The following is a 13,505-nucleotide window of genomic DNA, read 5'->3' as shown; positions in this document are numbered from 1 at the left end:
ACTTAACTTCCAACCTTGTTGACTTTCGGTGTGGCTGAGTCAGTAGTGTGTATGGCCTCCGCATGCCTGCGTGTCCTTACAACGTTGGTGTCGTGTCTCCCAGGGCAGTGTGCTTCTTTATTTATTCATTTATTTCTTTTGGTCTGTCTTTTTTTTCTATCTTTCTTTTTTTTCCTTCTGATTATTTTTATATTTTCTTTTTTTCTTTCTTTCCTTTTTTTTTAGCTGTACATTAGTGACTCAACGTAAAACCTTAATTGGTTCTGGGACATAGCTATTAGCTCCAAACACTTGTATCTTAAATCAATGTCTCCTATTTAAATGAATTGAAATTAATTTAATTGGTGCTTGGTGCCACACCAAAACAGCACAATTTGAGCATGTAATATGCTTTTTAAATAAGAAATATTGTATACAAACAAAACAGTAGAATGCACTACAAACAATGACAGTAATTTTATGAAGTACTGTAATGTAATAATAATTTACAGCATTTACTTTGGAGAGTGGACTTCTACGGTATCTCCCTTCAGCTGCTTCTTTGTCAAACACATCATCAGCAGCTTTTCCATAATTTCATGGCTCAACGCCCCCCGTTTAATTATTATTTCAACATTTTTGGCTGGCATTAGACTCATTCTGCTTCAGTGTGGTGCAACCTAGCAGTGATACACTCCAAATGCTTTACCAAGTTAGCGACACTTTGCCAGGTTTTTGATGATTTCTTTCTTTAATTGAATGGATATCATCCATTTCTTATCTGCACGGTCCTTCACACTCACTTTCTTCCTTACCATGGTTGAAAAACAAAGTTATGTCTACCTCTAACTATAAGCCAACTCTATAGATTAGGACCAGCTGTTTTAGGCGGATCTTATGAGGTTCATTATGACATTTGCTTTGCCAATTAATGGCGGGGATGCTTGTAATTCAAATTTTTGCTTGCAACTTTAAGCATAAAAAGTAGCTGAGAGACTGCTCTTATCTCAAAACACTCTTAAGTTGAGGTACCACTGTACAATATGCACACATAAATGAAACTGTATCCGTACAAACTATGTCTTCCTTTCAGATGAATATGTGGCTAGTCTGCACCTCCCAAACTTTGACGCTCACCTGACTGAGCTCTCTGATGAGCAGGCCAAGTACATGGGCCTCAACAAGAATGGCCCCTTCAAGCCTAATTATTACAGGTAGGCTCTCACTTCTTTAAGTGCATCCTTCTCCATGTGTACAATAATGTTATGTTTTGCTTGCAGGTATTAATGAAACAGCCTGGTGGTGCTTTCCTGAAATAACAAGAAATGTCTATTTTATTTTACAAATTGCTATCAAATGGAGGAATTATTTTACTTATGCTGGTTGTAATTTACTAGCATGTAAGCAAATATAGCTTTAAAAACTAAGCAGTACAGTATGTTGTATAATCAGCTAACATATTACATGTCTTGTCAACTATATAAACAAAAAAATTGCTTGCATGCACTTATTTGTTAGTACTGCTGGTTGCTACGGCTTTTTATTTATATTTTTATTTGTACACTTTGTGCCAAATGCCATAAGAATGGAATCCAGCCAGTGACGTATGTTATATATTACATTCCATGTGGGAAAGTCTGGACTGAGCCAAAACAAACGAAATGTACATTATTTTAGCAATATTGTTGTTTTTATGTGTTCATGATCCATGTAAATGGTATTTGCATACATGCCCCAAAAAGGTACCATCCAGTTACTTTAGTCTTGAATACAACAAATGATAGTGAGGATATGTGACACTTGTTCTATAATGATACAAACCTGAGACGCTAGGAGAAGCCTCACTGTGTGCCGTCCATCTTCTGAGTCGTCCAAAATATGTACGGCTTCTCTTGGACAAGGTCAAAGCCAATTTTAATTTAAGCAACACATAAATATGTTACATTTAAAGACTCCTCACTAGGAGCAGTGCAGTTGAATAACAAATGTGTAACTGAATTGTACTTTTAAAGCTATGATAGGATATGAATGTCCTTTTTAAAAACATTTGTTAGCATTGTTCCTAATTAAATGGATGTTGATTAACTTCAAACAGCATGCATCTTGTCAGTGGTGCATGTCCTTAACATAATAACTAATGTTAGACGGCATGTTTTTGCCATCTGATTGTCTTCATTTGAACTTCTTATGATCAAAATGCCTAAACTGTATACAAAGTAGAGGAGAATGCTTTCAATCAGCAATAAAGAAAGTTCACACAGTAGAGTAATTTCAAACAGGCTTTTCAGTTCTTGTTTTCTATTATTTTGTTGGAATAGAGCTCACAACACTAATGCAAATACCTCTGTGACTGCGCCGCACAGATTTATTGTGCTCCCCCGCGGTCAGCCTGGCTCAGCGTCCAAACTGCCGTCCCGCTCTGGAATATTCTCCTGAGCGCTGGGCCAGGCTAATATTAACAGTTGAGTCACAGAGCTGGGGGGGTGGGCTTTGAGAGGATCATTCTGGAAAACTGTTTCTAACTATAAAAGGGACGAGTCAGTCCACTTGTGATCAGAAGAAGAACCACAGAGGTGAAAACGCAGGACAAGCTGTCTCAACAAGTCCCAGCCACAGACTTGAAGTAAGTAACTTTTGTTTACATAACTTCTGCTTTTAACAGTTGTGGTATGTCTTCAATGTTGGTACCGCTTACACATTCTGGATTGAAGACTATTAATATCTAGTGACTATTTTGATCCCAATCCTGAATATTATCCCTGACTGTATTTTCCAGGAACAAGCAAGATGTCTTCTGCTAAAGGCATATCCATTGGCATCGATTTGGGAACCACCTACTCGTGTGTTGCGGTTTTCCAGCATGGCAAGGTGGAGATTATAGCCAACGACCAGGGCAACAGGACCACCCCCAGCTATGTGGCCTTCACTGACACCGAGAGACTCATCGGGGATGCGGCCAAGAACCAAGTCGCTATGAATCCTACCAACACGATCTTTGACGCCAAACGGCTCATCGGCAGGAAATGCAATGATCCGGTCGTACAGTCCGATATGAAGCTCTGGCCTTTCAAAGTGATCAATGACAATGGGAAGCCCAAAGTTGAGGTAGATTATAAAGGCGAGCTCAAATCCTTCTTTCCAGAGGAGATCTCCTCTATGGTCTTGGTTAAAATGAAGGAGATAGCAGAAGCTTACCTGGGACAAAAGGTGTCCAACGCAGTCATCACAGTTCCAGCTTACTTCAATGACTCTCAGAGGCAAGCCACCAAGGATGCAGGGGTGATTTCTGGACTCAACATTCTGAGGATCATCAACGAGCCCACGGCGGCAGCCATCGCTTACGGTTTGGATAAAGGCAAACAAGGAGAGCGCAACGTTCTCATCTTTGACCTGGGCGGTGGAACGTTCGATGTGTCCATCCTTACCATTGAGGACGGCATCTTTGAGGTGAAATCCACCGCGGGGGACACGCACCTTGGCGGTGAGGACTTTGACAACCGCATGGTCAACCACTTCGTGGAAGAATTCAAAAGGAAACATAAGAAGGACATCAGCCAGAACAAGCGAGCGGTGAGGAGGCTGCGTACAGCTTGTGAGCGAGCCAAGAGGACTCTGTCCTCCAGCACGCAAGCTAACATCGAGATCGACTCTCTGTTTGAAGGTATTGACTTCTACACCTCCATCACAAGGGCACGCTTTGAGGAGCTGAACTCTGAGCTCTTTAGGGGAACACTGGAGCCAGTTGAGAAGGCCCTGCAAGACGCCAAGCTAGATAAGGCAAAGATCAACGACATTGTCCTGGTTGGTGGTTCCACAAGAATCCCAAAGATCCAGAAACTTCTGCAAGATTTTTTTAACGGGAGAGACCTAAATAAAAGCATCAACCCTGATGAAGCGGTGGCCTATGGCGCTGCAGTCCAAGCCGCTATTCTCATGGGGGACACCTCAGAGAACGTCCAAGATCTGCTCCTGCTGGACGTGGCTCCTCTGTCTCTCGGGATTGAGACCGCAGGTGGAGTGATGACGCCTCTGATCAAGCGCAACACCACCATCCCCACCAAGCAGACCCAGATCTTCACCACATACTCAGACAATCAACCAGGGGTGCTGATTCAGGTCTATGAGGGCGAGAGAGCCATGACCAAGGACAACAACCTTCTGGGCAAATTTGAGCTCACAGGCATCCCTCCAGCTCCCAGGGGGGTTCCACAGGTGGAGGTCACTTTCGACATTGACGCCAACGGCATTTTAAACGTGTCCGCCGTGGACAAAAGCACCGGCAAAGAGAGTAAGATCACCATCACCAACGACAAGGGCCGTCTCAGCAAGGAGGAGATCGAGAAGATGGTGCAAGACGCGGAAAAGTACAAAGCCGACGATGACGTGCAGAGGGACAAGATCGCGGCCAAGAACTCACTGGAGTCGTACGCGTACAACATGAAGAGCAGCGTGGAGGACGAGAACGTGAAGGGAAAGATCAGCGAGGAGGATAAAAAGGTGATCTTGGACAAGTGCGCGCAGGCAATCTCGTGGCTGGAGAAGAACCAGCTGGCCGAGAAAGAGGAGTACGAGCACCAGCTGAGGGAATTAGAGAATGCATGCAAGCCTATCATCAGTAAGCTCTATCAAGGAGCGCCACCAGGAGGTTGCAACAGTCAGGCTGGAGGCAGCACAAAGGGCCCCACTATTGAGGAAGTGGACTAAAAGACTATTTTAATGCTTGTCAAACTTACTCACATTGGCCACAACATTAGGTGCACCTGCACAATGTGGCATTATCCAATACAAAAGCTGTATCAAAAATTCAGCCTTTGCAAAGATAATTATTTCTTAAAGCATTAAATTATTCCTGTGATTTGCTGTGGTGTACAATTGTACTGCATCATATTGATAAGTGTAATGTTTTCATCATTGGTATATAATTTTAGGCTTGGCATGATATCCAAATCGCAGCTGTTAATGTCCTTGAAACAATAAAAATGTGTTATAAAGCTCTGATATTATGGTTATGGTTTTAATTTATTTTAAACATGCATTAATTTACTATACAGTACATGACATAATTATATTTTTTGTGTCTGAAAAGGAGTAGTAAGAGGAAGAGCTTATTTAATATTGCCTCTTTCCATTACATAGCAATTTGTTCAATTCCTGTGCTCAATTTGTAACACAAACGGATGAATAAATAATCAAAATTCTCATTGGAGATAGACACAATTAGATAAACCTTATTGGATAATAATGTTATTATTATTGTGTTGTAAATATTAGTTTAAATAGTTTCTTAAATTGGATCACATTAGAACATTATTTGACTTCTGATATTGATGGGTAAGTAGACATTGCTTATTAAAAATCAAACTCAAACCTCCCTTCAAATTTAGTTACATTTAACATTTGAAAATTCAAGATTAACAGTCTATTCAATTTGATTTGTTGTGTTTTCATGTAATCAAAGATGACAGTACATTAGCTGTTAGATTAAATATTCAAGTCTATACTATTTGACTCTCTGACACTATACTTTCAGTTTATTCTAGTCAGACAAGTTTTCAGATACAATATTTTTAACAAAAGGACATGAACCTTTTTTTAGTCTCTTTATTATGATACAAACATTTACATTTTCAACATAAAATAGCTCAATCATCCAATTAAGATTTGAAAACATGTTGTTCACCCAAATGACCACTGGGTGGCCACATTACACCGTGTTATGACTTTCCCGAGTGCACTTGAACGCTTCACAGCTACCTGTTGAAGCAGACGTGTTTTTTCGACAGCGACGAATCTTAAAAAAATGACCTTTCCCCGTCCTTCTAAAAAGATAAAATCCTCAACAGGGCGGGTCCATTTGATGCATTTGTTCAACAGAACAGTAGGTTCGACCAACATATGTTGCCTAAATTCGCCTGAGCTATTGTTTACTAACATATGCTATTGCTAGCTGTATTTAGCGTTGTGTTGAAAATGGCGCACACACAAGTTCACAATTAAAGTCTAATTAGGCTCCTAATCATTAGAGGGAGTGGTTCCAGGATACGCGCCAGCAGCCAAGGAGTTAATCCGAGCTGTGTCGCTAGGGGAAGGAGGATGCTTACGGAGGAGCAGCGGCACATCTCCAGCTGGAAAAGAGGCGCACATCAGCTCCACTTGCAGGAAGAACTGTTGAATGTTTCCAGCTTTGTCAGAGGATAAAAAGTCAGTGGATTGCAGAATTCGGACCTGGATGTGTCAGGTCAGTCCACCTTGCAGGCCTGCGTAATTGATGAGCTTTTAATTTGAAAACAAAAAACGTGTTGCGCTAATGATTTCGAAATAAGCGCAAACATCTGGAGGATTCCAATCAGCACAAAGTGCAAACAGGTGGTTTGAGGGAGCTGCGATGAGTGCGCACTGGCGTTAATGCTTTGAGTTGTGCCGCACAAAGTGTTCATTTGTGGCGGGTACTGGGTCTAAATGATCAGCTCCGTGTGTGTTTCGTCTTACCGAGGGCGAAAGTCCGGCAACAAACCTCCGTCCAAAACATGTCTGAAGGAGGAGATGTCCAGGGGCGAGGATTCGGATAAAATCATCATCAACGTAGGTGGCACCCGGCATGAAACCTACAAGAGCACCCTAAGGACCCTGCCCGGGACCCGCCTGGCATGGCTGGCCAACCCGGACCCGCAGGTCAGCACCGAGGAGTCGTCCGACTCGGCGCCTCCGAGCACCAACGAGTTTTTCTTCGATCGACACCCGGGGATCTTCGCCTATGTGCTCAACTACTACCGGACTGGGAAGCTGCACTGCCCGGCCGACGTGTGCGGACCTCTCTTCGAGGAGGAGCTGGCTTTTTGGGGCATAGACGAGACCGACGTGGAGCCTTGCTGCTGGATGACTTACCGCCAGCACCGAGACGCCGAGGAGGCCCTGGAGACGTTCGAACCGCCAGAACCGGAGGACACGGACGACGACAGCGAGATGCCCAGGAGGTTTGGCATAGAGGACTGTCCTGACAGGTCGAGGGGGTGCTGCGAAGTTTGGCAACCCAAGTTCTGGGCCTTGTTTGATGACCCCTACTCATCCAGAGCAGCCAGGGTGAGTGTTGGTTCTTCTTTATGGTCCTAATGTTGTTACACCTGCAGGTGCAACAATGTAATAATAATTCATAATAATTTCAAAATAATTCCCTCAATTCCCCCCCAAAACGGATTAACTCGCTTGAATATAAAGGTGTACAGCTCCACTAATGGACATTGGAGTGTTACTTTCGAAGGCAAAATTAAAGTATTGCTAGAAACATAATTTTATATGGGACTTTATTGTATGATATGTATAGTACATGTTCCAAAAAGAAAAAAGCATAAAACACCACCAGAATTAGAGATATTACAAGTCAAAGTGATGAAGCTTAGTGTTGCGCTCATGACTTGGTGTAACTAAACATTACCCTATAAGATGAATGCAATTGCATTTTTTTGATATTGGAAATGTATTCAATGTTTATAAATGAATATTTAAATATACTAAATGTAAAAAAAGGGAATAAATATTCAAAATAAGACATTAAATGAAATCTAGTTTGGTTACGCCATCATGAGCGCAACACAAGGTTGTAAAAGTTTCAACTACAATTCTAAATAAGATGTCAAAAGCAAACTGAAATCAAATACACACAGCTTAAAGATTGATCAATACCTATTTAAATTTAGTAATACATAAATATGATGATTTATCAAAAAAGATAAAAGAAATATACCTGAACAGAACGCTCATGATGGTTACACCAAAGAGTAACGCTATGAAACCCTGTTTTTCCAAGTTTTCAAATTCAAATTTTCCAAATTTTTATGCTATTTCCAAGCATCTCCTTTTTTTTATCGTTGATTTTAAATGGTCAAACTAATGCATATTGTATATGCATGCCCTAGTAAACAAACAAAAAAAAGATGGAGAACTGGGGGTGGGATTAAAGAAATTATCTTCTTCCCATTCCCTTTCAGGCAAAACTGGAAAATCATGCATTACATACTATACATTACCTTTTGCACTATATTAATTTATATTATTATGTGTTGTCAACTTTGTACTTTTTTATGTCATTGCCTGAAATAAATAAATAATGAATGAATGAATGAATTAAAAATATCAACATTAACTTTTTCCACAGGCTAATAAATTTGAAAATAAAGTAACAATGAATAAACCAAACATTCAGGACTTTAAACTGCTCAGTTTGCAACACACTGATCTAATCGGATGTGCCCAAGCCAGATACCTGGCATCTTTTCTTGGATGCTAGTTCATTAATGTCTGGGATCAGGCTTTGAGCTGAGGCAACCTTCATTATCGAACGAAGGTGTTCATCAGTCATTAATTATATCTCGTAGTCCACCCGGACCACAGTCTTGGGGGTGTGCTTTAAAGGCACTGCCTTTAATGTCCTCTACGAGCTGTCGTCACGTCTGCTTTTCATCCATTCTAACAACGTGTCGGCCCAGTCACAAGATATGTGCGGCTTCTGTATGCACACATACGTGAATGCAATGCATACTTGATCAACAGTGATACAGGTTACACTGAGGGTGGCCGTATAAACAACTTTAACACTGTCAGAAATATACGCCACACTGTGAATCCACACCAAACAAGAATGACAAACACATTTCGGGAGAACATCGGTACCGTAACACAACATAAACACAACAGAACAAATACCCAGAATCCTTTGCAGCACTATCTCTTCTGGGCTAGAATATACACACCAGCTACCACCAAACCCCGCTCCCCCACAAACTACGCAAGGGGTGGGGGTGGGGGGGGGGTTGATGTGTGGTGGGGCGGGGGTTTGGTGGTAGAGGGGATGTATATTCTAGCCCAGAAGAGTTTTTGACTAACGATGTGGCATTTGTAAACAAATCGAGTCTTTTGAACAGCTCTATTAAAGGGGCTGTTTACAACTTGCTAACAGTTAAATTTTGCAAACCAAAAACTATAACAAGAACACCACGGGCTAGCCTATGTTACCACTAGTGGTTTAACGGAACATATATATTTTTAAAGTTTCTATATTTTTCACAATTACTACCGTATTTTTCGGACTATAAGTCGCTCCGGAGTATAAGTCGCACCGGCCGAAAATGCACAATAAAGAAGGAAAAAAAACATATAAAAGTCACACTGGAGTATAAGTCGCATTTTTGGGGAAAATGTATTTGATAAAACCCAACACAAAGAATAGACATTTGAAAGGCAATTTAAAATAAATAAAGAATAGTGAACAACAGGCTGAATAAGTGTACGTTATATGATGCATAAATAACCAACTGAAAACGTGCCTGGTATGTTAACGTAACATATAATGGTAAGAGTCATTCAAATAACTATAACATATAGAACATGCTATACGTTTACCAAACAATCTGTCACTCCTAATCGCCAAATCCCATGAAATCTTATACGTCTAGTATCTTACATGAATGAGCTAAATAATATTATTTGATATTTTACTGTAATGTGCTAATAATTTCACACATAAGTCACTCCTGAGTATAAGTTGCAGCCCCGGCCAAACTTTGAAAAAAATTGCGACTTATAGTCCGAAAAATACGATAATTATATTGAATGAAAATAGCTCATCGACCAGAGGAATTTGTTTGGCATTCAGGCTTGCCCCGCTTCGCTGTATCGTACATGCATGGAGCGTGTGCACATACACAAGCAGTCCTATAGAAGCAACTGTCTGGTTGTTGTTAATATGATATAATATATATTTAATGATAGCTAATGTTAGCTACCGAAATCGCTATTATTAGCTAACACAAACCTAATGCGTGTGCATGTGTTACGAACGGTGTCACGTTATTACAACTTAAAAGCTGTAAGAGAGCAGGATATAATGCTTTAAATAATTTTAAAAGCTTGTGCCCTTTTGCATCCGCGTAAATGTTGCAAACAGCTCCACAATGAGATCAGATTCGCAGTTGCGATCTATTCATTTGGGAGACGTTTTTTTATGCACATGTAGATGCAGCGTCGGCAAATGCCTGCTACCCGACTTGCAACTGGACTAGAACATGAGTCAGAGTCAAAAGAAATAGAGCAGAGTAGTTGCAGTATTTGGATTCAGTTTTCTGGTTCATTGTTCTGATGTTTAAAATAGTTCAAGCGTACGTTGAGGTGTCCTATTCCATGAACGCACCGTAAAAACATCTCTATTTCATATTCCTCCGAGTATATATCGATCACTCTGCACAATTGAATAGCTTAGTTGCTCAGCCTTAACTGTGTTCATTAAAGTTTATATTGGGGAATGTCATTTCTTAATGGCTCTTGTTTCCTTGTTAGCATTTAAGCTTGTGAGCTAGCGCCAGCCCGTCCGTAAGTTTATCAAAGTGTGGCTATCAATTATGATTTTCCGATTATTTTAATTTAAAACGGTACTAACCGTCCAGAGTTTTTCCGTGATTAGAGATGTTAATCTTTGGGCACCTAACGATTCGATCCAATTCCGATTCCTATGGTGACAATTTGATCCAGAAGCGTTTCTCGATTCAACTTGATTACCAATGCAAACTGATTCTCCCAATGTATTATTTGGTATAATTATGATGAAACTTTTTCAAAACAGATTAAATGTAAGAAAAGCTCCTTCTGGTTGTATGAAGATGGCCTAAAATTGTATCAAATAAATAAATATTTTTTAATTTTTTAAATCGATTTTAGAAAATTATGAATCGATTCCAAGATGAATAAGAACTTGGATTCGGATGTGAATTGATTTTTTTTTGTGCACCCTTAAAGGTGGTTATTATTATTACCGTACTTGATGCCCACTTGCATATTTGACCTGAATTTGAAGTCCACCTAGAACATTATTTGGGAAGAGAAGGGTAATGTACATAAAAAGCTTTTAAAAAAAAATGTCATTCAGTGACTGAGGAAGCGACCTATGCATCGCTTCAACCAATTATGGCCCACATTGTATGTCGTAGGTATAGGCTAAAAGTACTTGAGTTGGTACAGATGCTTTTTTTTAAAAAATTCTTGTTGCCATACAAAAACATGTTTATTCCAAGCAAATTGCATTTCATTTACAATGGCATGTATAAAATAAAGTGGTTGAGCGAGATAAACTGAAATCAGTAACTCATATTGGTGAGTGGGTCCTTGTATATACTGTAAGCATTTGAAAGTTGACTATGCCTAATGGATTTGTAACAAAAGCAGCCCAGGCCCAGTGTAGTGAACCTGAAAGTGACTATTAAGTGTCACTACAGCTGGAGGAGCTTTCATTTGTCAGAATAATATTAAAAAAAGAAAAATACATTTCACTGAAAGAGGCTGGCTCTCATTCTCTGTTAATGAAATGAAAAGGTGATCTCTTCAAAGGCACCATGTTTTTTTGTGTGCCAGTCACTCTGCAAACAGTGTTTATTTTCTCTCCTGGTCCAGGTGGCATTTGCAGGCTGTCACTGTACAGGAAAGCAGCCGTCAGCACTGAATCATGCAGCTCTGAATGACCTGCACTCTGTCTCACTCTTAGTCATGGCTCTCCATCACCAGGGAATATTAGCAATTAATCTCCAAGGTTTGGAAATTGTAAAGTCTGGAATAGTTGTTAATCTTAGATGTAGAAGAGATCTTTACATTGTATTGACCCACTCGTGATGCTTGTATTTTCTCTTTGGCCTTTTCATGCCTGCATACAGTAGGTATATTATCTCCATGTGCATTTTGAAAAGATCATGGATTATATTGTTTACATATAGGGATGTTCCGATCAGGATTTTATGCTGCGGATTCCGATCATCTACGTGTAGTTACATTGCGATATATATTGCAGCCTCCTGGAATAACAATATAGATCACAATATATTATTTTGTATATAAATGATAATGGAACCATTTCAAAATGGGTTACAAAGGCTTCTAATTTGGCTGCTGATGTATGGAGTAACATATTGCGTCATTTCCAATTGTTTCATTTTGTCAAAACTATTATTAATCTACTAGCTAATTTACTGTTAATATCTGAGGAGCAGTGTCAACAACACCGTGGATACTTTCTGAATCTTAAAACCATCGCTTGATCACTGCTTTCTTTGGACTCATATTGAGCTTTGCAAAACTAGAAAAATGCTGTCAAAAGGCAAAACCCATGAACGCATACAAAGTAGCAATTAGCACAGTAGCTAACAACAACACTGCTCTGCTGACGAAGATCAATAAGCCCGCCCACAATGGATGTGCTGCAGGCACACACTAGTTGTGTCTCAATTTGTTGGCCGCGTCCTTCAAGCCCAGCCCATGCGGTCAAGGATGTGTTGGTCCTGGAGAGAGTCCTTCAGCCGCATCTGGAGTGATGTGAATTGGGATGGTTTAGCCTTCCCAACACTTCATGGTTATGTCCCTTGCTCACGTTCTCACAATTGTGATATTGCTGTCAGATCCACTAAGTGGAGAAAAGAAAAGAAAAACATACACAATTATGAAGCACAAGTTGTTTAGATTTATCGAGTGTATGTGTGCGGCTGTCGGCAGATTTATATAATGCTCAGAGAGAAATATTGTATTTTTTAATATAAACTACTTAATGACTTTATATCAGGGGTCCCCAAACAAGCTTTTTGACTTGGGGCAACATTGGGTTAAAAGACTGTGGCCTGTGGGTGTGTGTGTGTATGTATGTGGATATATACGTTTGTGTGTGTGTGTATATATATATATATATATATATATATATATATATATTCACACACACAAATATATATATATATATATATATATATATATATATATATATATATATATATACACACATTTTTTAAAAATTCATTATTAATATCAACTTGTCAGCTTTTTGTCTTTTTCTTTTTTGCCGCGGTTGCCATGGTTAAATTCGAGCCCTGTGTATATACACTGTTCCAATATTATTATGCAAACTGGATTTAAGAGTCAAAAACATTAAATTTGTAGTTTTTCTATTAAACTCATGGATAGTATTGTGTCTCAAGGCTCTGTAGATTATTGACATCAATCTCAGACACCTGTGATAAATAGTCTCCCAGGTGAGCCCGATAAAAGGAAAACTGCTTAAAAATGATGTTCCACATTATTAAGCAGGCCACAGGTTTCAAGCGATATGGGAAAAAAAACTATCTCTTTGCTGCTGAAAAGCGTAAGATAGTACACACTACTTTGCTCAGGGTATGACAACATTGGATATTTCCAAAAACGTATGCGTGATCATCGAAGAGAGCACAGGCGAGTTTGTGCAGATAAAGGCAAAAAAAAAAGTCTCTGCCAGACAACTTCATCGGATTAAGAGAGAAGCTGCTAAAAGGCCATTACAAAGCACCAAAGAGGTATTTGAAGCCGCTGTTGCCTCTGGAGTCCCACGAACCTACAGGTGTAGGATCCTCAAGAAGTTTGCAAGTGTGCTTAAAGCTAATATTCTGCCACCCCTAAACAATGCTCACAAACAGAAACTGTTGCAGTGGGCTCAGGATTACATAAAGACTAATTTTCAAACAGTTTTGTTT

General features: G+C 39.8%; 3 protein-coding genes across 6 annotated transcripts in view; all 3 read left to right on the top strand.

The window, feature by feature from the left end:
* The window catches only part of ahcyl1 (adenosylhomocysteinase-like 1), a 31,133-nt gene extending 28,878 nt beyond the window's left edge, over positions 1 to 2,255 (top strand). For 2 of the 3 annotated variants that reach the window (XM_061987580.1, XM_061987595.1), the window contains exons 16-17: positions 1,073 to 1,193; positions 1,260 to 2,255. In XM_061987580.1, the coding sequence (XP_061843564.1) occupies positions 1,073 to 1,193; positions 1,260 to 1,266 (128 nt within the window). In that variant the 3' untranslated portion in view covers positions 1,267 to 2,255. Of the gene's footprint in view, positions 1 to 1,072; positions 1,198 to 1,259 lie in introns of those variants that run through there. The other variant, XM_061987588.1, reaches the window with a different exon arrangement.
* A 163-nt stretch (positions 2,256 to 2,418) lies between these two features.
* Positions 2,419 to 4,969, top strand: hspa1b (heat shock protein family A (Hsp70) member 1B). Its single transcript, XM_061987568.1, has 2 exons — positions 2,419 to 2,602; positions 2,756 to 4,969. The coding sequence occupies exon 2, from the start codon at positions 2,767 to 2,769 to the stop codon at positions 4,681 to 4,683; it is 1,917 nt and encodes a 638-aa protein (XP_061843552.1). The 5' UTR covers positions 2,419 to 2,602; positions 2,756 to 2,766; the 3' UTR covers positions 4,684 to 4,969.
* Positions 4,970 to 5,720: 751 nt separating this feature from the next.
* Positions 5,721 to 13,505, top strand: part of kcnc4 (potassium voltage-gated channel, Shaw-related subfamily, member 4) — a 53,057-nt gene continuing 45,272 nt past the window's right edge. The window contains exon 1 of one of the 2 annotated variants that reach the window (XM_061987555.1): positions 5,721 to 7,059. In XM_061987555.1, coding sequence (XP_061843539.1) covers positions 6,439 to 7,059 — 621 coding nt within the window. In that variant the 5' untranslated portion in view covers positions 5,721 to 6,438. The remainder of the gene's footprint in view (positions 7,060 to 13,505) is intronic. The other variant, XM_061987547.1, reaches the window with a different exon arrangement.

This window comes from Nerophis lumbriciformis, linkage group LG01 (genome assembly GCF_033978685.3).
Source record: "Nerophis lumbriciformis linkage group LG01, RoL_Nlum_v2.1, whole genome shotgun sequence".
NCBI lineage: Eukaryota > Metazoa > Chordata > Actinopteri > Syngnathiformes > Syngnathidae > Nerophis > Nerophis lumbriciformis.
The sequence above is the reverse complement of the archived record's forward strand: the minus strand, read 5'-3'. Positions and strand labels throughout refer to the sequence as shown.